General features: G+C 39.2%; 1 protein-coding gene across 2 annotated transcripts; it reads left to right on the top strand.

The window, feature by feature from the left end:
• The first annotated feature begins 466 nt into the window (after positions 1 to 466).
• TIPRL (TOR signaling pathway regulator) lies at positions 467 to 21808 on the top strand. Of its 2 annotated transcripts, none has more exons than XM_040229928.1 (4): positions 467 to 776; positions 9303 to 9482; positions 10287 to 10386; positions 21599 to 21808. In XM_040229928.1, the coding sequence occupies exons 1-4, from the start codon at positions 673 to 675 to the stop codon at positions 21791 to 21793; spliced, it is 579 nt and encodes a 192-aa protein (XP_040085862.1). In that variant the 5' UTR covers positions 467 to 672; the 3' UTR covers positions 21794 to 21808. The 2 variants fall into 2 exon arrangements, with proteins under 2 accessions (XP_040085862.1, XP_040085863.1); XM_040229929.1 differs by lacking the exon at positions 467 to 776 and adding an exon at positions 8348 to 8578.
• Positions 21809 to 22585: the final 777 nt, after the last annotated feature.

Raw genomic sequence — 22585 nt, 5'->3', positions numbered from 1 at the left:
CACCAGATCTCCAGTGTTATTTCCACTATAACAGAGGCTTAGGTAATAGCTAGACCAGGACAGTCTTGAAATGTCTGAAGGATGAAATTTTTGATAGACGTCTTAGTCACTAGTAGGTAGAGGTCCACTTGTCTTTCCGCACTTGATGCTGAACCTCCTAAACTCTAAGTGATTTTAAAACTTTGTCCTCAACGGAAAAATATTGGGCATTTCCTCTACACCAATTCAGTAACACGCAAGGTAGTTCACTGCTTTGCAAGGTCTACCAGGATCACGTCGGATTCTCCAAACCGGGCTTCCCACGAAGGGGCCAAGATGATGTCATCCAACGATGTGCGCGCCCCCAACCACTTCCCCTGCTGCCGAAGCCTCGCCCCTCAGCATTTTCTCCCCACCTTTTTCGGGTGCGTCGTGACGTAAGACGTGGGTCACATAACCTCGGCAACTGGTCCCGGAAGCAAAAAGTCGAGGGACGGAGAAGGAGGCGGAAAGGAGGGCCTGCGTCCGCGTCGCCGGCAGGGGGCGGGGTGGGGCGGAGCCGGGCATGGTAACCGCTCGGAAGTCTAGGCTGCCGGGCTGGAGGGAGGAGGAGGGACCGGTATCCGCCGTCGCTGCCGCTGCCGCCGGTGCTCCAACCTGTTCCGTGTGGCCCACGCTGGCCTTGCCGCGGCCATGATGATCCACGGCTTCCAGAGCAGCCACCAGGACTTCTCCTTCGGGCCCTGGAAGCTAACGGCGTCCAAGACGCACATCATGAAGTCGGCGGATGTGGAGAAGTGAGGCTCTAGGGCTGGGATCGGGGTGCGGGCCTTGGAGCTCGGCCTGGGCGGGAGGCAGAGCGAGGCCCGCGAAGCCCCAGCCCTCCTCTAGGGCGGAGGCTCGTGTTCCTCCGGACAGGACCTTTGAATTGACACCACCAGGAAATATTCCTGTCACCACTTCCTGTCCTTCGGTTCGGGTTCGCCAGGCTCTGGCTTCGTGAAACAGTCACTCCGCCGGGGTTTGAGTAGAGCATGACTGTTCTGGTGGACTGCCCCCTCCCGTAGGTCTCTACCTGCCAAAGCCGGCTCCACCTTTAGACTATTTCTGGGTGGCTGTGACCTGTTTTCTTGAGGGTTAATAACGGGGGTGGTATATATACTTGGTTTTTAACATGTCAGGTGCCATGCCAGGCGCTTGAGATACAGAAGATGAAAGCCTCTTCCTCGAGGAATTCACAGTCTTGTGAGAGAGACAGACAGTTGTACAGTGTGAATTGGTAGAGGTATATCTGCAGGGTTATTTGGGATTTTTTTTTTCTCTGATGGGGGGAACAAGGCATCCGGGAAATTGAGATGCCTGAAGTGGATCTTAATAAAGTCGGTGGGATGGGGTGGGGCTGGGCTCGTGTGTAGCGCCGCAGGGCCAGTGAAAGTGACAACCGTGATGCGTTTTGTGATGTCCGAGCTGAGTCTTGACAAGGTTTGGGGAGGCCCAGGGGGACGTAGAAAGCCAGGGGAGTCAGAGAGAGTGGGAGGCATGAAGAACAGTTCTGTGTGATTAGAGCATGAGCTATCAGAAGGGAAGAACTGCAGTGAGAAGCCAGTGGCAGATAGGCTCCTGAGCAGCGAAGATACCACTGAGAGAATTTTTATGCCAGGTTAAGGAGTCTTGTTGGATTTTATCTGACTACCACCAGGTGTTATTTTATACTAAGGGACGACATTGTCAGATGGACACTTCGAAGGATCTGAAAATGATGTGGCGGTTGGATTGGAGGGCTGCAGGACCGGGGAAAGAGACGAGTTAGAAGGGTAGAGAGGAGAGGAGAGGATTTAGAGATTAAGTGATTTGATGGTCGCTTGATAGGAGGAGTCAGGGTAAAAGGAAGAATCTATACCCTTGGCAAGATTTCTGGCTTGGGTTATGCATGGAAAGTTTTGCCATTGGATATGGTGAAAAATACAGGAGGAAGAGCAGTTGGGGGCTGTTGTTGTATGGAGGATGTTTAGTTTGTTGAAATATGAATTGAGTGTAGTTTATAAAGTGGAGATGTCTTAGGCACTTATCTTGGAGCTTAAAGAAGATGATTTATTTATGGATTTATGTTTGGGAATCATCAGTTGGTACCTGGAGGCTTGAGAGTGAATTAAGATTGTCTAGAAATCATCCAGAAGAAAAGAAAAAGGTCATGAGGTGAAACTCTAGGGAGCAATGACAGATTTAGGCAGAGGAGAGTTTGAAAGGATGTTTAGTATCATAATTAGTAAAAAGGTAACATTCTTGCAGAGTCACTAAGAAAAATTTTGTTTCATCCCACCCCAGGTTGAGTTATTCTCTGAGTTTTCCTCTGTGTATAACTTTCTGCTACATGTTGCACCATATATATATAATTGTGCTATATATTAGGCTGGTGCAAACCTAATTGTGATTTCGGATTGTGAATTTTAAATCATTGTAACTAGGCTCAAGCACATCTTTATTAATCAAAATAGGAACCATTACAATCATCACATTTTTACCTATGAGAAATGTTTATTTCTGTAGTTTAAAAATCTGTGCTTTGGGATTCAGCGATGAACTTTTGGTAGCATTTTCTGCCTCCTACTGGTTGTGGAAGCATTTTCCCTGCAAAAAGTTGAGATGCTTGGAGAAGTGGTAGTCAGTTGCTGAGAGGTTAGGTGAATATGGTGGATAAGGCAAAACTTGGTAGCCCAATTCATTCAACTTTTGAAGCATTGGTTGTGCAACCTGCAGTCAGGCGTTGTTGTGGAGAATTGGATCTTTTGTGTTGACCAGTGCTGGCTGCACCCTTTGCAGTTTTCAATGCACCTCATCAATTTGCTGAGCATATATCTCAGATGTAATGGTTTCCCCCAGATTCAGAAAGCTGCAGGGGATTGGACTGGCAGCAGACCACCAAACAGTGACTGTCACCTTTTTTTTCTGATGCAAGTTTGGCTTTGGGAAGTGCTCTGGACAACCACTGAGCTGATTGTCGCTGGTTGTTGTGTATTAATATTTAAGTGAATTAGGAAAATTTTGAATTAATAATGGCTCAGATGGTAAAGAATCTGCCTGCAGTAAGAGACCCAGGTTCGATCTCTGGGTTGGGAAGATCCCCTGGAGAAGGAAATGGTAACCCACTCCAGTATTTTTGCCTGGAGAATTCTATGGACAGAGGAACCTGGTGGGTTACAGTCCATGAGGTCATAAAGAGTCGGACACAACTGAGCAACTAACGCTTTCATTTTTCTTTGAATTAGTGAAATTTCCTTTAATGAATTAAGGCATCTTAATCCTATAAAGGCTTCCTGTCTTCTTGGCCTTATAAATTTGTTGTTGTTCAGTTTCTCAGTCGGATCTGACTCTTTGTGACCCCCATGGACTGCAGCACACCAGGCTTCCCTGTCCTTCACTAACTCCCAGAGTTGGCTCAAACTTGTCTCCATTGAGTCGGTGATGCCATCCAACCATCTTGTTCTCTGTCATCCTCTTCTCCTCTTGCCTTCAATCTTTCCCAGCATCAGGGTCTTTTCCAAAGAGTAGGCTCTTTGCATCAGGTGGCCAAAGTATTGGAGCTTCAGCTTCAGCATCAGTCCTTCCAGTGAATATTCAGGATTGATTTCCTTTAGGATTGACTGGTAAATCAATCTCCTTGCAGTCCAAGGGTCTCTCGAGAGTCTTCTCCAGCACCATAGCTCAAAAGCATCAATTTTTTGGTGCTCAGCCTTCTTTATGGTCCAGCTCTCACATCCAGACATGATTACTGGAAAAACCATAGCTTTGACTAGATGGACATTTGTTGGCAAAGTGATGTCTCTGCTTTTTAATATGCTGTCTAGACTTGTTATAGCTTTTCTTCGAAGGAGCAAGTAAGTGTCTTTTAATTTCCTGGCTTCAGTCACCATTTGCAGTGATTTTGGAGTCCAGGAAAATGAAGTCTGTCATTATTTCCATTGTTTCCCCATCTATTTGCCATGAAGTGATGAGACTGGATGCCATGATCCTAGTTTTTTGAATGTTGAGTTTTAAGCAGCTTTTTCACTCTCCTTTTTCATCTTCATCAAGAGGCTCTTTAGTTCCTCTTTGCTTTCTGCCATCAGGGTGGTGTCATCTGCTTATATGAGGTTATTGATATTTCTCCTGGCAATCTTGATTCAGGCATGAGCTTCAAACAACATTTTGCATGATGTACTCTACATATAAATTCAGAAGCAGGGGCTTCCCTGGTGGCTCAGCTGGTAAAGAATCCACCTGCGATGTGGGAGACCCTGGTTCGATCCCTCTGTTGGGAACTCCAGTATTCTGACCTGGAGAATTCCATGGACTCTATAGTCTGTGGGGTTGCAAAAAGTCAGACACAACTGAGCGACTTTCACTAGCACTAACTAGCACTAAGCAGGGTGACAATATACAGCCTTGACATACTCCTTTCCCGATTTTGAACCAGTCTGTTGTTCCATGTTGGGGTCTAACTGCTGCTTCTTGACCTGCATACAGGTTTCTCAGGAGGCAGGTAAGGTGGTCTGGTATTCCCAACTCTTCAAGAGTTTTCCAGTTTGTTGTGATCCACACAGTCAAAGGCTTCAGCGTAGTTAATGAAGCAGATGTTTTTCTGGAATTCCCTTGCTTGCCATCCAGTGGATGTTGGCAATTTGGTCTCTGGTTCCTCTGCCTTTTCTAAATCCAACTTGTACATCTGGAAGTTCTTGGTTCGTGTACTATTGAAGCCTAGCTTGGAGGACTTTGAGCATTTGCTAGCATGTGAAATGAGTGCAGTTGTATGGCAGTGTGAGCAGTTGGCATTGCCCTTCTTTGGGATTGGAATGAAAACTGACCTTTTCCAGTCCTGTGGCCACTGCTGACTTTTCTTTGACCTTATAAATAGGCATGCTGCGGCTGCTGCTGCTGCTAAGTCACTTCAGTCGTGTCCGACTCTGTGCGACCCCATAGACGGCAGCCCACTAGGCTCTGCCGTCCCTGGGATTACCTGTTTGTTACAAAGAGTAAAATTTGCCATTAAAAATGGGGTTAAGATATTCTGTTTGGCCTGTGTTCAAGATACTCTGAATTTAGGACGTTTGAAGAAATGTAAGTTATTGGCAGGTATTCTTTTGACATATATATAACTGGAGTATTTCAGAGGACTACTAGATTTTTTCAGATATGTTGGGAAAATCCACAGAATCACATCTTATTTTAGGTTATATTTCATATGTACTTTGCAGTGGTTGCAGCTAATTTATATCTAATCTTTTAATGAAATGTTTATTCTGATTATAATCCATCCTATTCAGTCTTTTAAGTATTTGATATTCTTTTTTAAAAAATTTTGTTTTATTGTGGTAAAAACACTTAATATGAATTCTACCCTGCTGACAAATTCATAAACGTAGAATGCATTATTATTGGCTATAGGGACAGTGTTGTACAGCAGATCTCTAGAAGTTATTCATCTTGCTTGCCTGAAATTTACACCTATTGATTAGCAACCTGTTTTTCCCTTCCTCCAGTCCTTGGCAACTACCATTTCACTCTTTGATTCTATGAATAAGTGGAATCATGTAGTGTCTGTCTTTCTATGACTGGTTTGTTTTACTTAGCATAATGTTCTTAGGTTCATACATGCTGTCACAGATTGCAGAATTTCCTGCTTTTAAAAGGCTGTATAATATTCCATTGTATATATAAACCATATTTTCTTTTCTCTCTTTTTTACAAATAATATTTTTGCTGTCTGTCTTGTCTATGGCATTTGCATGGGATATTGATCTCTCTAGTATTTGTTATTTTCTATTTCCTAATAACAAAATAATAAATTTTACTTAAATTTGTGATGAAAATTAATGGTATCAGGTATCACCCTAAAGATGTGAAACTTAAAATGTTAGATCACTGATATGTGCTTATATACATAAACACAGAGATCTGATGAATATACAGTGTGCCTGATTTTTTTCCTTGCTGTTGTAGCATAAGCATTTTTCAACATTATTATATTCTCCTTTTAAATATTTTTAATGATTCCATAATGTTTTATCATTTGGATAGACAATTGTTTGTGTGCTCAGTTGCTTGGTCATGTCTGTCTTGTGACTCCCTGGACTGTAGCCTGCCAGGCTCCTCTGTTCAAGGAATTTTCCAGGCAAGAATATTGGAGTGGGTTACCATTTCTACCCCAGGGGAATCTTCCTGACCCAGGGATCGAACCCGTTTCTCTTACATCTCCTGCACTGGCAGGTGGATTCTTTACCACTGCACCATCTGGGAAGCCCAGACAACAGTTTACATAACTGTTTATTTCCTTATCATTAGATTATTTCTTTACTGTTATAAATGAGATGATTATGTGTATTAATGTATGTAGTTTTTTTCTTCCCTGCACTGGGGATTATTTCTTTATTACAGATTTCCCAAAGCTGATATTTTGAGTCAAAGAATATAAATTTGATTAAATTTTTGGTACTTTTTTCTTAATTTTTGCCCCAAGTGGAATGTAAATTGACATAGTTCTTCTGAAAATCTAAGCGAGCAAGTGCTGGTTTCCCTCAGTGGGTGTATTTGCTTTTTTCATTATCACCTTTTAAAGCTTGCAACAAGTTGAGAATTTTCCTGGCAAAGGTGTTTTCCTGTAAGAAACAGCAGCTTTAATTTTTCAGTCTTTTAAAATTTTTTAGTGTTTTTTTCTTTGCTTCATAGCCAAAATTAATATAATTGTTATGTGAGAACAGAAAATTCACCAGAGATAGGAAGCTTATGGAAACATGGGGCTGTGGTACATTAACTTCTCTTCTGGGCAGTCATGGTAAAATTAGAACCCATCTTCATTCTTAAAAGTGGTGAGGCTTTGATGATCCAGGAATGAAGTAGATGTTTCTACTATCAATATTTTTTATATTTAAAGTTTAAATAATTTGTTTATGCATATTTTTTACAATACTTGATTGGTATGTCTAATTGGGAATAGATTTAAAGCAACTGCAAAGAGGATAATTGTGGTCTTGGGATATGCATAGATCTTTTGTTAGCTTTATGTAAAAATACATTCTGCAATATATTGTTTCACCTTACCTAACCTGTATAGCTATATAGCTTTCAAAAATCTGGAAGTCTTGGAAAAAAAAAAAAAAAGAAAACCTAATCTGCTAAAGTAGCTGTCATAGACCACTTGCACTAAAATCGTGTGCTTTGTTCAGGATTCATTAGAACTTCATTCAAAGCATTTTTAAACTTTGAACTCTATTGCATACTTTATAACTGTGTTAGAAATGTAAGGAAGGAGAAAAGATCCCTACAGTCTCTTTGCCCTAATAAATAATACTTATTATTTTTCCTGTTCTCTTTTTATTCATTATGCAGTTTAAAGACGTGTGATTGTTTGCTTTTTCCAGCCTTTGATAGGTTAAAACAAAATAAAAAGGGATGAGGGTGTTTCAGGGGAGATACCTACATTTCTAGAGCAGCTAGAGGTATAAACCCTCAGTTGAACTTGAGGATCTTGTCTTAACAAGTTTGTTAAATATAATGATCTTTGATCAGTAGGAAAAGGTGAAATAACATTTTAAAGGTTTTATTTGTGAACAAAGTATATAATAGTTTTTGAAAATTTTCTGAAAGCAATAAAATTGAAAAATTGATATAAAAGCTAATTAGAAAATTGCCTCTGTGTTAGTTATGCTTTCAGGTTGCAAGGAAAAGAGAATCTCTGCCCCAGCTCTCAGCCTCCTTCCCATCCCTGTCCACCTTGGTTGCCTTGAGTGATGAGAATTTAATAGTACATGAAGAAATAATTAAACACAGGATTTAGCTCAGAAAATGAACAGTTCTTATGACCAAAACAACTATAGATGTCTCTAATCTCCTTATTATCCTTATTTTTTAGTTTCTCCTTTGCTCTTTCTGCTTCTCTGGTTGTTACTTAAAATGTTCATTCTCCCCTCACTACCTCGTGGTTCTGTGTCATGCCATATCTCTTGGTTTGTGCTTTATTTAACTGTCATCCAAACTTATGAAAAGAGGGATCAGAATAAATTTAATTGGCCATTATTCAATTCAGCATGACTGTATTGGGCAGAGTTCTCAGGCTAAAATTCAGGGATTCCTGCCAGCCCATAGATAATTGCCCTTGTTTGAGAAGCTGAACTTTCATCCCTAAACTGAAAGTCCTGTTTGTAACTGAGGTGATAGGGTTGTAAGGCATGGTAACCTATACATAAGGGGCTTCCCTGGTGGCTCAATGGTAAAGGATTCACCTACCAATGCAAGAGACACAGGTTCAATCCCTGGGTCAGAAAGAACCCCTGGAGAAGGAAATGGCAGCCCGCTTCAGTATTCTTGTCTGGGAAATGCCAGAGACAGAGGACTCTGGTAGGCAAAAGAGTCGGACATAACAACTAAACAACAACAACAAAAAACCTATACATAGAGTTACTTTTTCCAGAAGTAACTAGTAGCCACTTAAAAGTCTTCAAAACAGGGGTTACAAACTCAGCTTTCTAAAGAGTCAAGGGGACTGATGAACCAGCAAGCTCATACCCCACGTAAAGAGAGAAGCCTCTACTCTGTTCCAGCCAGTTGGTGTCATGTGGAAATACAGGTGCAGTATTGGCCAAATCTTCCTTTTTATTTTCCAAAGAGAAACCAAAAGTCCAGATTTCTCAAAAATCTCTCAATTTTTATTGGCAACTCAATAATTTTGCCAGTTATTTCAAATATTAAAAAAGTATTCTGTGTAGGCTAGTCGTAACATATCTGTGAGTTAATAATTTGTGATCTTGGCCTCATAGTAGGTCTAATATAACTTTTCTTGTGTAATAAGACTAGCCAGTTGAGGTCCAAATTTTTATAAAGCAGGCCAGTATAATGGAAAGAGGCCTAGTTTCACCACTTACTAGCTCTGTGATTTCAGTTAGCTACTTAAGTTCTCTGAGCCTTTCTTAGCTCGCAGGGTAATTTTGAGGCTCAGATTCAATTATCTCAGACTTGTCTTTGATCATCCTACCTTAAATGGTACCCCTGCATTGCTTTGCTTCGATTTTCGTGTATCACCTATTACTAGCTGACATTATATTATGTATTTTTTTGTATGTTTGTTTATTACTTATCTTATTATTTAGCCCGCTACCTAGTACAGGGCCAAAAAGGTATACACAAAGACAGTGGATGATGAAAGCATTTCTAGACTTCACAACTATATCATCTTATTAAATCATGTATTATTTAACTCATTTAGGAGTAGAAGGTATTCTGTGGAGATCAAAAGGAAACAAAAGTGCCAACAGTGATATAAAATAATCCTTCTGACTTTTGATTATGCACAGGTTAGCTGATGAATTGCATATGCCATCTCTCCCTGAAATGATGTTTGGAGACAATGTTTTAAGAATCCAGCATGGCTCTGGCTTTGGAATTGAGTTCAATGCTACAGATGCTTTAAGATGTGTGAACAACTACCAAGGAATGCTTAAAGTAGCCTGTGCTGCAGAGTGGCAGGAAAGCAGGTGAGAACCTGGGCAGCTATGGTTTGAAATAGAAAAGCGTTGAAGAAGTATTCAGTTGTGATATTTTATTAGAATGAAGGGCTAGTAGTATTATTAAATTTGATAGTTGAATCATTCTGCTGCTGCTGCTGCGAAGTCACGTCAGTCGTGTCCGACTCTGTGCAACCCCAGAGACTAGAGTTCATTTTTCTCATTGATAAAAGAGATTAATTACTACCCCCTTTTTAGTACTTCTTGAGTAAAATTGAATGATAGTTGAGGTGAGCTATGGAAAGTTTAGTTTTTTGAGCTTTCAGTGTTCTTTAGCGAAGACACATTACACTGTGTACTTCCTGTTTTTGAAGAAAAATGTTTGCTTATGATTTTCATTGAAAATCTAAGGAGCATTGAAATCAAGAAAAATGAAAAATGTATTTTATTTCATAATCAAATCGAGAGTTATTTATTTTGTTTCTGTTATGTATTAGGTTCTTTGAAAAGAGTATAAACCTTTAAACCATGTCCCTAGGCAGTGTACAGATTAATTGGGGAGACTACATTATCAATTCATGACAGGTTAAATAACAATGCATGTACAGAAAAGCTAAGAAAGATCTTATGTTAGTGAATTTTGACAAGTATATTTGTTTATTAATAGGATATTTTATATTATGTATAGAATGTAGTTTGGTGTGATGCATGAATACTACAGTCCATGGGGTCACAAAAGAGTTGGACACGACTTAGCAGCTAAACAACAAAATGAATACAGATGTACTATATTCTACCTCACTGAATCTGATCCTTCTCATTTTGGTATTTGAGGACGGAGGGTGAACACTCTAAAGAGGTTATTAAACCATATGATTGGACCTATACAACGGATTATAAGGGAACATTACTTGGAGAATCACTTAAGTTAAAGGTAAATCTTATTTTTTGCTTTTATGAATCATTGATTGCTTTGGATAGTCTCAATGTTAAAGTTTTCTAGTAATGGGTTATTTTATGCTGCTACTTTCATCCTACTTACTTTGTATTGTGGGAGGCTTTAGAACCTAATGTGAGGGAATTTTGCTCATTGATTATCAGCACAAAATAAAAGAAGGCCATAGTGAAACAATTTTTATTAAAAATATGGTTGTAGTAGCTGGCGGGTTGCCTTAATGTTATTATGTAATATCAAGAAGCATTAAAATGTATTGTCCTTGGTGTACTGTATTAGGTGATTTAGACAAACCCTGCTAGCTAGTAGCTTGCAGTTTTACAGATAAACGGATATGTGGGCAGGTAGGAATTTTGGTCAGACAACTGGGATTATTATCCTGTCTGCACTATGTGTGAATCAGGTATGACTTTAGGCAAGTTATTTAATCTGTCTGATTCTATGTTATCAGTAAATTGGATAAAACAGAAATATCTACCTTATAGCAGAATTTTGATACTATCTGTGGGAGTTTTCAGTGAATTCTAAAACTCTGTATTGATGTTAGGCTGCATCTGTATAAGACCTGCTTAACAAGAAATTCACTTCATGGTAAATGACACTAGGAATGTGGAACCGGCAGGCCTTGTACTGGAAGCTTAGCTACATAGAGTCATGGATACAGCAGAGTACAGACAAATAATCTCTCCACTACAGTCTATTGGGGGAGGAAGGTTATTCTAGTCTGTTAATACTTTATAGATTAATATTCCCTCTTTTCATTCCTGATTGAAAAACTTGTCACAGTGTGTAGACCATTTGCTATTTCACTGCAGAAAGTGAGGAAATGAGAATTTGTTTTACCTTATGCAATAATAATGATGACTTTCTTTGTGGGAGACGAGGAGTGTGAGAGCAGTAGGAGGTGAAAGGCATATCCTCAGTACTCTTCATTGGCACTTCAGCCTGTCATCTGATTTGTTCTGAGGTGTTGCTGACAAATATCAGTATGATCAACCACTCATTAGTGGTAAGGAGCTGAGGCTTTGGCAGACCTTAGTTCAAATCTCAGCACCAGTACTTAACAGCTTGGAAAAGCAATTTAATCTTTGCTATGCCTTTGGACTTCCCTGATAGCTCAATTGGTAAAGAATCCACCTGCAATGCAGGAGACCCCAGTTCAATTTTTGAGTCAGGAAGATCCGCTGGAGAAGGGATAGGCTACCCACTCCAGTATTCTTGGGCTTCCCTTGTGGCTCAGCTGGTAAAGAATCTGCCTGCAATGTGGGAGACCTGGGTTCCCTCCCTGGGTTGGGAATATCCAGTATTCTGGCATGGAGAATTCCATGGACTGTATAGTCCTTGAGATCACAAAGAGCTGGACATGACTGAGTGCCTTTCACTTTCACTTTCAAGCCTTGGGTAAACTAAGGATAATATCAGTTGTGATGTAGTAAAGAATATATGTATTGTTTATAGCACGGTGTCTGTTAACACAATAAGATCTTAATAGCAGCTGCTATTATTATAGTATTATATTTCAAATGTCAAGTTAATATTATTGAAATACCAAAAATAAAAGTAGATATATTGTCTAAATAGTATTTACCTCTTGCTTTATGATCTAAATAGAGTTGATGAATGTGTTCCTTTGTTGCCTTAAAAAATAGTGACTGTTTTCCAGGTAAAATTGTTAGGTCTTTGTTGCTTAACTCTCAAAATAAACTTAGATAGGCATTATTATCTTCATTTGGTAGATGAAAAAATGGGTTTAAGATCTTTAAGTATGTATCTCTTAGTAAGGTAACACTGATGCTAGAGCTGATTGTTAAGCACATTTGTTATATGTGGAAGATCACTTTCATAGGAACATATTTTACATTTAACTTTGTTTTAATACCTAAGGATTTTTTGACCTGTAATATTATTTGAGATTTTTAATTTAATCCTTGAACTGTTCCTCAGAACACTTATTCAGAAGCCCTAGTATATATAGGAAGTGTATGCCAGTGTAGGAGGAGGTATTTTATATGTACAGTAAGAGTATCAGAGAATGAGGCATTAGAATGAAGCCTTTCCTTTGCCCTTAAATTTTTGATTTTTAGTTGCTGGTGGCTTCTGGTATGTGTGTATATTTAATGTTTTCTCACTCTTCAGATTGTTTAACCCATTACCCTGAGTTGTATCATGGTGTAAGAGGAGAGCGAGCCAGTCACGGAGTAATACTGACCTCGCTGTATTCATACCCAGCCTTGTCATTTGTTGTCTGGGCTACAATGGGTGCTTCTCTCAGATTATGGTATGAGAATATTATGAGAAAACAGGTCAAATGCATAATATGTACCTGGCCCATAGTAACCTATCAACATTTGGCCGTTTTTTTCCTTTCCTATAAAATAAATGGGCTTCCTTGATAGCTCAGTTGGTAAAGAATCCGCCTGCAATGCAGGAGACCCCAGTTCGATTCCTGGGTCAGGAAGATCCGCTGGAGAAGGGATGGGCTACCCACTCCGGTATTTTTGGGCTTCCCTTGTGGCTCAGCTGGTAAAGAATCTGCCTGCAATGCGGAAGACCTGGGTTTGATCCCTAGGTTGGAAAGATCCCCTGGAGAAGGGAAAGGCTACCCACTCTAGTATTCTGGCCTGGAGAAATCCATGAACTATATAGTCATGGGATTGCAAGGAGTTGGACATGACCGAGCAACTTTCACTTATTAAATAAATAAATTGGATATACAGGAAGATAGAAGTACAAGGCTGCCTCTTCTATTGATACTGTGTTTTAGGAATAAAACATGCTTAGTGTGCATGCATTTTAAAAAGTTTTTTTTTTTTTTTAAAGCACATTGAAACATTTCCCCAGTTATTTTAGTATGATTCAGTATCTTAAATTTTCTTTTTCTTTTTTTCCTTTTGGTAAAAATATATATAACATAAAACTACTATCTTAGTTATTTTCAAACATATTAATTAGTGTTAAAGTATATTTATGCTGTTGTGCCACCAATCTCCAGAACTTCTTCCTCTTTAAAAATGGAAAATCTATACCTATTGAACATCAACTTCTCCATTTCTTCCTTCTTCAGCACCTGGCAACTGCCATTCTCCTTTCTGTTTTTGTGAATTTGACTACTTTAGATACCTCATGTAAGTGGAACCATACATTGCCTTTTTATGACTGGCTTATGTCACTTAGCATAATGTTCTCAAGGTTTATCCATGTTGTGGCATGTGTCAGACTTCCCATCCTTTTTAGGGCTGGGTAATATTCCATTGCATGTATATACATTTTGTTCTTCCATTCACTTGCCAGTGAGCATTTGGGTTGCTTTTACCTCTTGGCTATGGTGAATAGTGCTGCTATGAACATAGGTGTGCAAATATCTCTTCAGAATTCTGCTTTCATTTGTTTGAGTGTATACCCAGAAGTGGAATTGCTGGATCACATGGTAATAATTCTATTTTTAATTTTTTGAGGAACCTCTGTACTGTTTTCCATAGTAGCTGTATCATTTCACATTCCACCAGCAGTGTGCGCCTTTGACTGTGTGGATCACAATAAACTGTGGAAAATTCTGAAAGAGATGGGAATACCAGACCACCTAACCTGCCTCTTGAGAAATCTGTATGCAGGTCAGGAAGCAACAGTTAGAACTGGACATGGAACAACAGACTGGTTCCAAATAGGAAAAGGAGTACGTCAAGGCTGTATACTGTCACCCTGCTTATTTAACTTCTATGCAGAGTACATCATGAGAAACGCTGGACTGGAAGAAACACAAGCTGGAATCAAGATTGCTGGGAGAAATATCAATAACCTCAGATATGCAGATGATACCACCCTTATGGCAGAAAGTGAAGAGGAACTAAAAAGCCTCTTGATGAAAGTGAAAGAGGAGAGCAAAAAAGTTGGCTTAAAGCTCAACATTCAGAAAACGAAGATCATGGCATCTGGCCCCATCACTCCATGGGAAATAGATGAGGAAACAGTGTCAGACTTTATTTTGGGGGGCTCCAAAATCACTGCAGATGGTGACTGCAGCCATGAAATTAAAAGATGCTTACTCCTTGGAAGAAAAGTTATGACCAACCTAGATAGCATATTCAAAAGCAGAGACATTACTTTGCCGACTAAGGTCCGCCTAATCAAGGCTATGGTTTTTCCAGTGGTCAGGTATGGATGTGAGAGTTGGACTGTGAAGAAGGCTGAACTCAGAAGAATTGATGCTTTTGAACTGTGGTGTTGGAGAAGACTCTTGAAGGTCTCTTGGACTGCAAGGGGATCCAACCAATCCATTCTGAAGATCAACCCTGGGATTTCTTTGGAAGGAATGATGCTAAAGCTGAAGCTCCAGTACTTTGGCCACCTCATGCGAAGAGTTGACTCATTGGAAAAGACTCTGATGCTGGGAGGGATTGGGGGCAGGAGGAGAAGGGGACGACCGAGGATGAGATGGCTGGATGGCATCACGGACTCGATGGATGTGAGTCTGAGTGATCTCCGGGAGTTGGTGATGGACAGGGAGGCCTGGTGTGCTGTGATTCATGGGATCGCAAAGAGTCGGACACGACCGAGCGACTGAACTGAACTGAACTGAGCAGTGTGTGAGAGGTTTTGATTTGCATTTCCCTAATGGCTTGTGATGCTGAGCATCTTTTCATATGCTTGTTGGCCATTTGTATATAATCTTTAATATTTTGAGCTTTAAATGTAAATTAAGTGGGAGGGGCAGGGGTAATGTGTTGACACAAACATTGGAAATGAGTGGAGTTTGTAAGATAAAAGGCAAGAAGAACACATATGAATACTGTATGCTTTTTGATAGTTGTTTACCACAGAAGCGTAAGTTAACAATTCTGATACTGTTTTAGTTTTGCAAGATGAAAAAGTTTTAGAGATCTGTCTGACAACAGTGTAAATATAATTAACACTATTGAACTGTACACTTATAAATGATTTACATGGTAGATTTCTTGTTACTCATTTTTTCTTGCCAGCAATTAAAAAAAGTTAAACACAGTTATCATGTAACCCAGCAATTCCACTCCTAGGTATACACTCAAGAGAGAAAACTATATATCCACATAAAACCTGCAAATATTCATAGCTGCATTACTCATAATAGCTAAAATGTGAAAACTACCCAGATGTTCATCATTGGATAAGCAAAACTGGTATATCTAGACAGTGAAATATTATTTAGTTTTGAAAAGAAACAAAACAGTGATGCATACCTTGAAAATGTTATGCCAAGTGAAAGAAGCCAGACACAAAGTTACATGTATATGATTCCAGAAGGATTTGCAAAACAAATCTATAGAAAAAAACTAGAGTAGTGGCTTCCAGGAAATGCGGGAAGTGGGGAATGGAGAGAGACTGCTAGTGGGTATGACAGTTTCTTTTTGGGGTGATGATATGTTCTGGAATTAGGTAATAGTGATGTCTACACAGTCTTGTGAACATACTAAAAACCAGGGAATTATAGTGTGGGAGTTGTATCTATTTTTCTTTTTAAAGAAAGAAATCACCGTAAAACATAGCAATTTCATGGTGTTTCCTAATGGGATGTACATACACACACATTATTTTCAGTAATTTTTGAACAGGGAATTTAACACTGGGTTCTTAACATTTGCTATTAATTAACTTTATATGATAAATATAAAAGTATTTATATCAAGTAATTTCCCTATTATAAATCTTCATCTGATGTGAGAGAGTGAGAGACGTTCACTTGAAGGATGTGACCAAGACTTACTTTTCTTGCAAGGTATCAAGAATATTTTTAGCTTGAATATTTGTACATTTTTAAGCCTTTTAAAAATGGTGAAATAACTTAGAAAAGTTCATTAATATGAAAATACAGTTTAATGTAACCACAGAGTAAAAGAAATAGAACAATGTCACCACCCCCAGCAGGATTCGCCTGATCATAATTCTGTTTAAAAAGGTTTTCCTAGTATCTTTTGATATGTTCAACCTTAATTTTATTTCCTTGAAATAAAACTAGTGTGCATTGTTTATAGCTTGGGCCTCGTTATTTTCAGCATTTAGAGTTCCTAGTGTCTGTGGGGTCGCACAGAGTCGGACATGACTGAAGTGACTTAGCAGCAGCAGCAGCAGTGTCTTTTATTGTCTTATTTCTGTTGGTTCTGATTTGTGGTGTCTAGTAGTCCTCCTAATATACCTTATTTTCTTTGAATCCTAGGATGATGATATCTTCCTCCACAGAGTATTTTTGTTTATTTCTCATAAGCTACCAAGGGCATTCATAGTCAAGGTCTGCAGTCTGTTTATGTAAAGGATCAGATGGTACATATTACAGGCTGTGAGGGCCATAGAGTTATGTTGCAGTTACTCAGCTGTGCTGTTGCAGTTGAAAGCAGCCATGGACAATATGCAAACTAGTAGGCACAGCTGTGTTTCAAAAATTTTTTTTATGGACATGGAAATTTGAATTTCATATAGTTTTTTATTCATGAAATATTAAAAAAAATTTTCCCCACAGTCATTTGAAAAAATGTGAAAGTGATTCTTAGCTTGCATTCATACAAAACTAGGTGGCAAACCACATTGGCCTGGAAGTCTTAGTTTGCTAGACTCTTATATGGGATCAGAGCTTGAGGGTTCAGTTCAGTTCAGTTGCTGAGTCGTGTCTGACTCGTTGTGACCCTATGGACTGCAACACACCAGCCCTCCCTGTCCGTCGCCAACTACTGGAGCTTGCTCAAACTCACGTCCTTTGAGTCAGTGATGCCATCCAGCCCTCTTATCCTCTGTCGTCCCCTTCTCCTCCTGCCCCCAATCCCTCCCAGCATCCAGGTCTTTTCCAATGAGTCAACTCTTTGCATCAGGTGGCCAAAGTATTGGAGTTTCAGCTTTAGCATCAGTCCTTTCAATGAAAACACAGGACTGAACTCTTTTAGAATGGACTGGTTGGATCTCTTTGCAGTCCAAGGGACTCTCAAGAGTCTTCTCCAACACCACACTTCAAAAGCATCAATTTTTTGGTGCTCAGCTTTCTTTATAGCCCAACTCACATCCATACATGACTACTGGGAAAACCATACCTTTGAGTATATGGACCTTTGTTGGCAAAGTGATGTCTCTGCTTTTTAATGTTCTGTCTAGGTTGGTCATAGCTTTTCTTTCAAGGAGTAAGCATCTTTTAATTTCATGGCTGCAATCACCATCTGCAGTGATTTTGGAGCTCCCCAAAATAAAGTTTCTCATCTTTCCACTATTTCCCTATCTACTTGCCACGAAGTGATAGGACTGGATGCTGTGATCTTAGTTTTCTGAATGTTGTTTTAAGCAACATTTCACTCTCTTCTTTCACTTTCATCAAGAGGCTCTTTAGTTCTTCACTTTCTGCCATAGGGTGGTGTCATCTGCATATCTGAGGTTATTGATATTTCTCCCAGCAACCTTGATCCAGCTTTTGCTTCATTCAACCTGGTATTTCACATGATGTACTCTGCATGTAAATTAAATAAGCAGGGTGACAATATACAGCCTTGATGTACTCCTTTCCTGATTTGGAACCAGTCTGTTTTCCATGTCCAGTTCAAACTGTTGCTTCTTGACCTGCATACAGATTTCTCAGGAGGCAGGTAAGGTGGTCTGGTATTCCCATGACTTTAAGAATTTTCCACAGTTCGTTGTGATCCACACAGTCAAAGGTTTTGGTTTAGTCAATAAAGCAGAAGTAGATGTTCTTCTGGAATTCTCTTGCTTTTTCTGTGATCCAGTGGATATTGGCCATTTGATTTCTGGTTCCTCTGCCTTTTCTAAATCCGCTTGAACATCTGGAAGTTCATGGTTCATGTACTGTGAAAGCCTGGCTTGGAAAATTTTGAGCATTACTTTGCTAACGTGTGAGATGAGTGCAGCTGTGCTATAGTTTGAACATTCTTTGCCATTGCCTTTCTTTCGGATTGGAATGAAAACTGACCTTTTCCAGTCCTGTGGCCACTGCTGAGTTTTCCAAGTTTGCTGGCATGTTGAGTGCAGCACCTTAACAGCATCATCTTTTAGGATTTGAAATAGCTCAACTGGAATTCCATCACCTCTGCTAGCTTTGTTAGTATTGATGCTTCCTAAGGCCCACTTGACTTCACATTCCAGGATGTCTGGCTCTAGGTGAGTGATCACACCATCCTGGCTATTTGGGTCATGAAGATCTTTTTTGTATAGTTCTTCAGTGTATTCTGAAGAAGGAAATGGCAACCCACTCCAGTATTCTTGCCTGGAAAATCTCATGGATGGAGGAGCCTGGTAGCCTACAGTCCATGGAGTCACAAAGTCGGACACGACTGAGTGACTTCACTTCACTTCACTTCACTTCACTTCACTTCAGTGTATTATTGCCATCTCTTCTTAGTATCAGTTCAGTTTCTGTTGGGTCCATGCTGTTTCTTTTATTGTGCCCATCTTTGCATGAAATGTTCCCTTGGTGTCTCTAATTTTCTTGAAGAGATGTTTAGTCTTTCCCATTCTCTTGTTTTCCTCTGTTTCCTTGTATTGATCATTGAGGAAGGCTTCTTATCTCTCCTTGCTATTCTTTGGAATTCTGCATTCAAATGGGTATATCTCTCCTTTTCTCCTTTGCCTTTAGCTTAGTGGGCCTGTAATAGAAGAAGTTGTGGATCCACTGTAGCACTTTGAGATGTCTTTGCAAAATTGGGAGCAGGGCAAGGAATTCTCCAAGGCCTCTGTGCCTGGTGAATACTGAACAGTGTCACTTTTCTGGGCTCCAGTCCTCTTCCAGATCTCAGTCCAGTCCTTCTTCACTTCATTGGCTGTATAATGCTTTTAAGAAGTTTTTGTTTTTTTCATCCAGCTTTTTAAATTGCCTTTAGCTTACTTGGGCTTCCCTGATAGCTCAGTTGGTAAAGAATCCTCCTGCAATGCAGGAGACCCCAGTTTGATTCCTGGGTCAGGAAGATCTGCTGGAGAAGGGATAGGCTACCCACTCCAGTATTCTTGGGCTTCCCTTGTGGCTCAGCTCGTAAAGAATCTGCCTGCAATGTGGGAGATGTGGATTTGATCCCCAGGTTGGGAAGATCTCCTGGAGAAGGGAAAGGCTACCCACTCCAGTATTCTGGCCTGGAGAATTCCATGGACTGTATAGTTGATAGGCTCACAAAGAGTCCGACACAAGTAAGCAACTTCCACTTTTACCTTTCACTTTCTGCAAGAAAGTTTGTCTAGATTATTTATTTTGACAATGCCAGAAGCCAGAAATGTTCAGTATCTCTTTAAGTTTAGCTGTTTTACCTTTTCAGATGCTTGAATTCAGAGAGGAGATAAGTGGAGCTGAGGAAGAAAAAAGGCTGAGACATATAAAGTTTTAAACATATTTGTCTTTATGAATGAAGAAGATAGTATGAAGGAGATAGTATATAGCTAAGCTAAATACTTAATATAGCTAAGCTAAATACTAAGAAGATAGTATATAGCTAAGTTAAATACTCTTCCCTGGTGGCTCAGATGGTAAAGCATCTGTCTACAGTGTGGGAGACCCGGGTTCAATCCCTGGGTTGGGAAGATCTCCTGGAGAAGGAAATGGCAATCCACTCCAGTACTATTGCCTGGAAAATCCCACAGATAGAGGAGCCTGGTAGGCTACAGTCCATGGGGTTGCAAAGAGTCGGACACGACTGAGCATCTTCACTTTCATTTTGACTTTCAAGCTAAATATAATGAATTTCCCTAATCCATGTGTTATCTAATTATTTTTTGTCTTTCTTTTTCAAACATTTGATGAGAACTTACTTGGCAAAACGGATCACTTCCTGAAGGCATATTTGAAATATTAGTGAAATGGCCATTTACTAACGAGACGTAATGGTTAAATTTTGGAAATCAGATGTATCTATAAGGAGGATCTTTCAAATGTGTTCCTTTGAACTAAAACTAAATAAAAAGTAAGGAATTAAAAGTTGTATTTATTTAATACTAACTAAAGTTTTATGCTCTTAGGCAGTCCTAGAGGCACCAAACTTTGTCTTAGATCACAAACACGCAGGTGATGCAAGGCACTGGTAATATGCTGCCCTAAATCCCTATCCCTACCCCTCACCTTCCTTTCGCTCCCTTTAATTTCACCTCCATGTGTGATCTCATGTCTGCTGGATGTTGAAATAAAATTGTAGAGAGCTAAAATATCATCTGTAAGTATACATGGAAGAACTATGGACCTCTTTTTCACCTCTTGGGAATCAAACTGCCAGATTCTTTCATAGCACCCTTTCCTCCTCTGCATTACTTAATAGGGAGCTAAAACCATTTTCCCACAAAGTCTATGTAATCACTTAGACATCCATTACCATATTTTTCTAATTCTTATCCAGTTTTCTGAAACTACTCTATAAATTTCTTAATTCTATCCTTGAGTGAAAAAAAAAAGACCTATTCACAGCTTCTAAATAAAGTACAATAATAGCTACCATATACTGAATACTTATATATGACAGGCGTTTATTCATGATACAACTTTTTTAAAGAGTTGAAAAGCTGAACATTTTATAGTAAAAATGAACATATTTGAATAGTATCACAAAACATACTTTCATGTTACTTTTAAGAGATACTTAGATTTACTGAATTACTGACGTGACCCACCTTGAGATTGTTGATGCTTTATGTTTGTGTCTGGTAGCTGTAAAATAATACTTAAAAAAAATAGCCAGTATCCTCTAAAGCTCTTTGGAATGCTAGGAGTTTTCCTTAAAATTTCTCTAAAGTTCTTATTTATCTCAATATTTAAAACACTTTTGTTTGTAAACTTGGAGATAGATCTAAACTATGTAACATCATTCTTATAGGAAAGATTATTTTTAAGTTCCAAAAAATGTCTTATAAGTAGAGTTTTATAGCACCAAACTGCTTTGAACTTCTATGATAGTAGTAGTTTATTCATCACATTGACTAATTTTCAGATAGTTAATTTTCTCATAGTCACAATAGAGCAGTTGATTTTACTGTGTTCTATTTCATGACTTGAATGAGATGATGAATTTTGACTGTATGTGTTATGAAGCTATAATATTGGACATTTTCTGTTCTTTGGGGACAAGGTATATATCTCATTTTGTGTGTCTACTGATAACATCAAAATTTAGAGCCATGCTCTGGCTATGCAGAAAATATTGGTAGGAAAACTGTTTAATTTTTTTTTACGTGCCCATTCTTAAATTTTTTCTTTCAGGTTGTACCTACAACAGATCATATAGATACAGAGAAATTGAAAGCCAGAGAACAGATTAAGTTTTTTGAAGAAGTTCTCCTATTTGAGGATGAACTTCATGATCATGGAGTTTCAAGCCTCAGTGTGAAAATTGTGAGTACTGTGAATTTGTTTAAAATTAACTTCTTTCATTTTTGCTATTGGTTAGAAATGTGACTCACTTCAAAACACAGTCTTGACATGATGTCATATAGAGTTTCACTTGAATCTAGTATACATCTTATTAACATCCATTATAAAACTCACAAAATCTTAGCATATTGCTAAGACTTTAGCAAAGCTTTTTTTTTTTGTAGGCCCATCTGGTTACTTTGTGGTTTGTTTATTGTTTAATTTGAATGAAATTTAAAGCTTAATTTCCGTTTGTTAATGAAGTTTCTTTTTTATCATCTATTTGTTTTTGGCTGTGTTGCGTTTCCGTTGCTCCACGCCGGCTTTTCTGTGGCTGTGGTGAGTGAGGGCTGCTCTCTGCTGTGGTGCACGGTGGCTTCTTTTGCTGCAGAGTGCAGGCTCCAGGAGTATGGGCTTCAGTGGTCGCAGCTTGTGGGCTCTAGAGTGCAGGCTAGGTAGTTGTGGCACAAGGGCTTGTTTAAAAAACAAAACTGGTGTATTTATTTTAATTGGAGGATAATTACTTTACAGTATTTTGATGATTTTTGCCATACATCAGCATGAGTCGGCCATAGTGTCGGCTGCATGTGTCCCCCCCACCCCCATACTGAATCCTGCTTCCACTTCCCTCCCCACCCTATCCCTCTAGGTTGTCCCAGGGCACTGGTTTTGGGTGCCCTGCTTCATGCATCAAACTTGCATTGTTTATCTGTATTATATATGGTACTATATATGTTTTAATGCTATTCTCTCAAATCATCCCACCCACTCCTTTTTTCACTGAGGCCAAAAGTCTGTTCTTTACGTCTCTGTTTCCTTTGCTGCCCTGCATGTAGG

This window comes from Oryx dammah, unplaced genomic scaffold (genome assembly GCF_014754425.2).
Source record: "Oryx dammah isolate SB20612 unplaced genomic scaffold, SCBI_Odam_1.1 HiC_scaffold_28, whole genome shotgun sequence".
Lineage (NCBI taxonomy): Eukaryota > Metazoa > Chordata > Mammalia > Artiodactyla > Bovidae > Oryx > Oryx dammah.
Note: the sequence above shows the minus strand (reverse complement) of the source record. Positions and strands in the feature narration are given on the sequence as shown.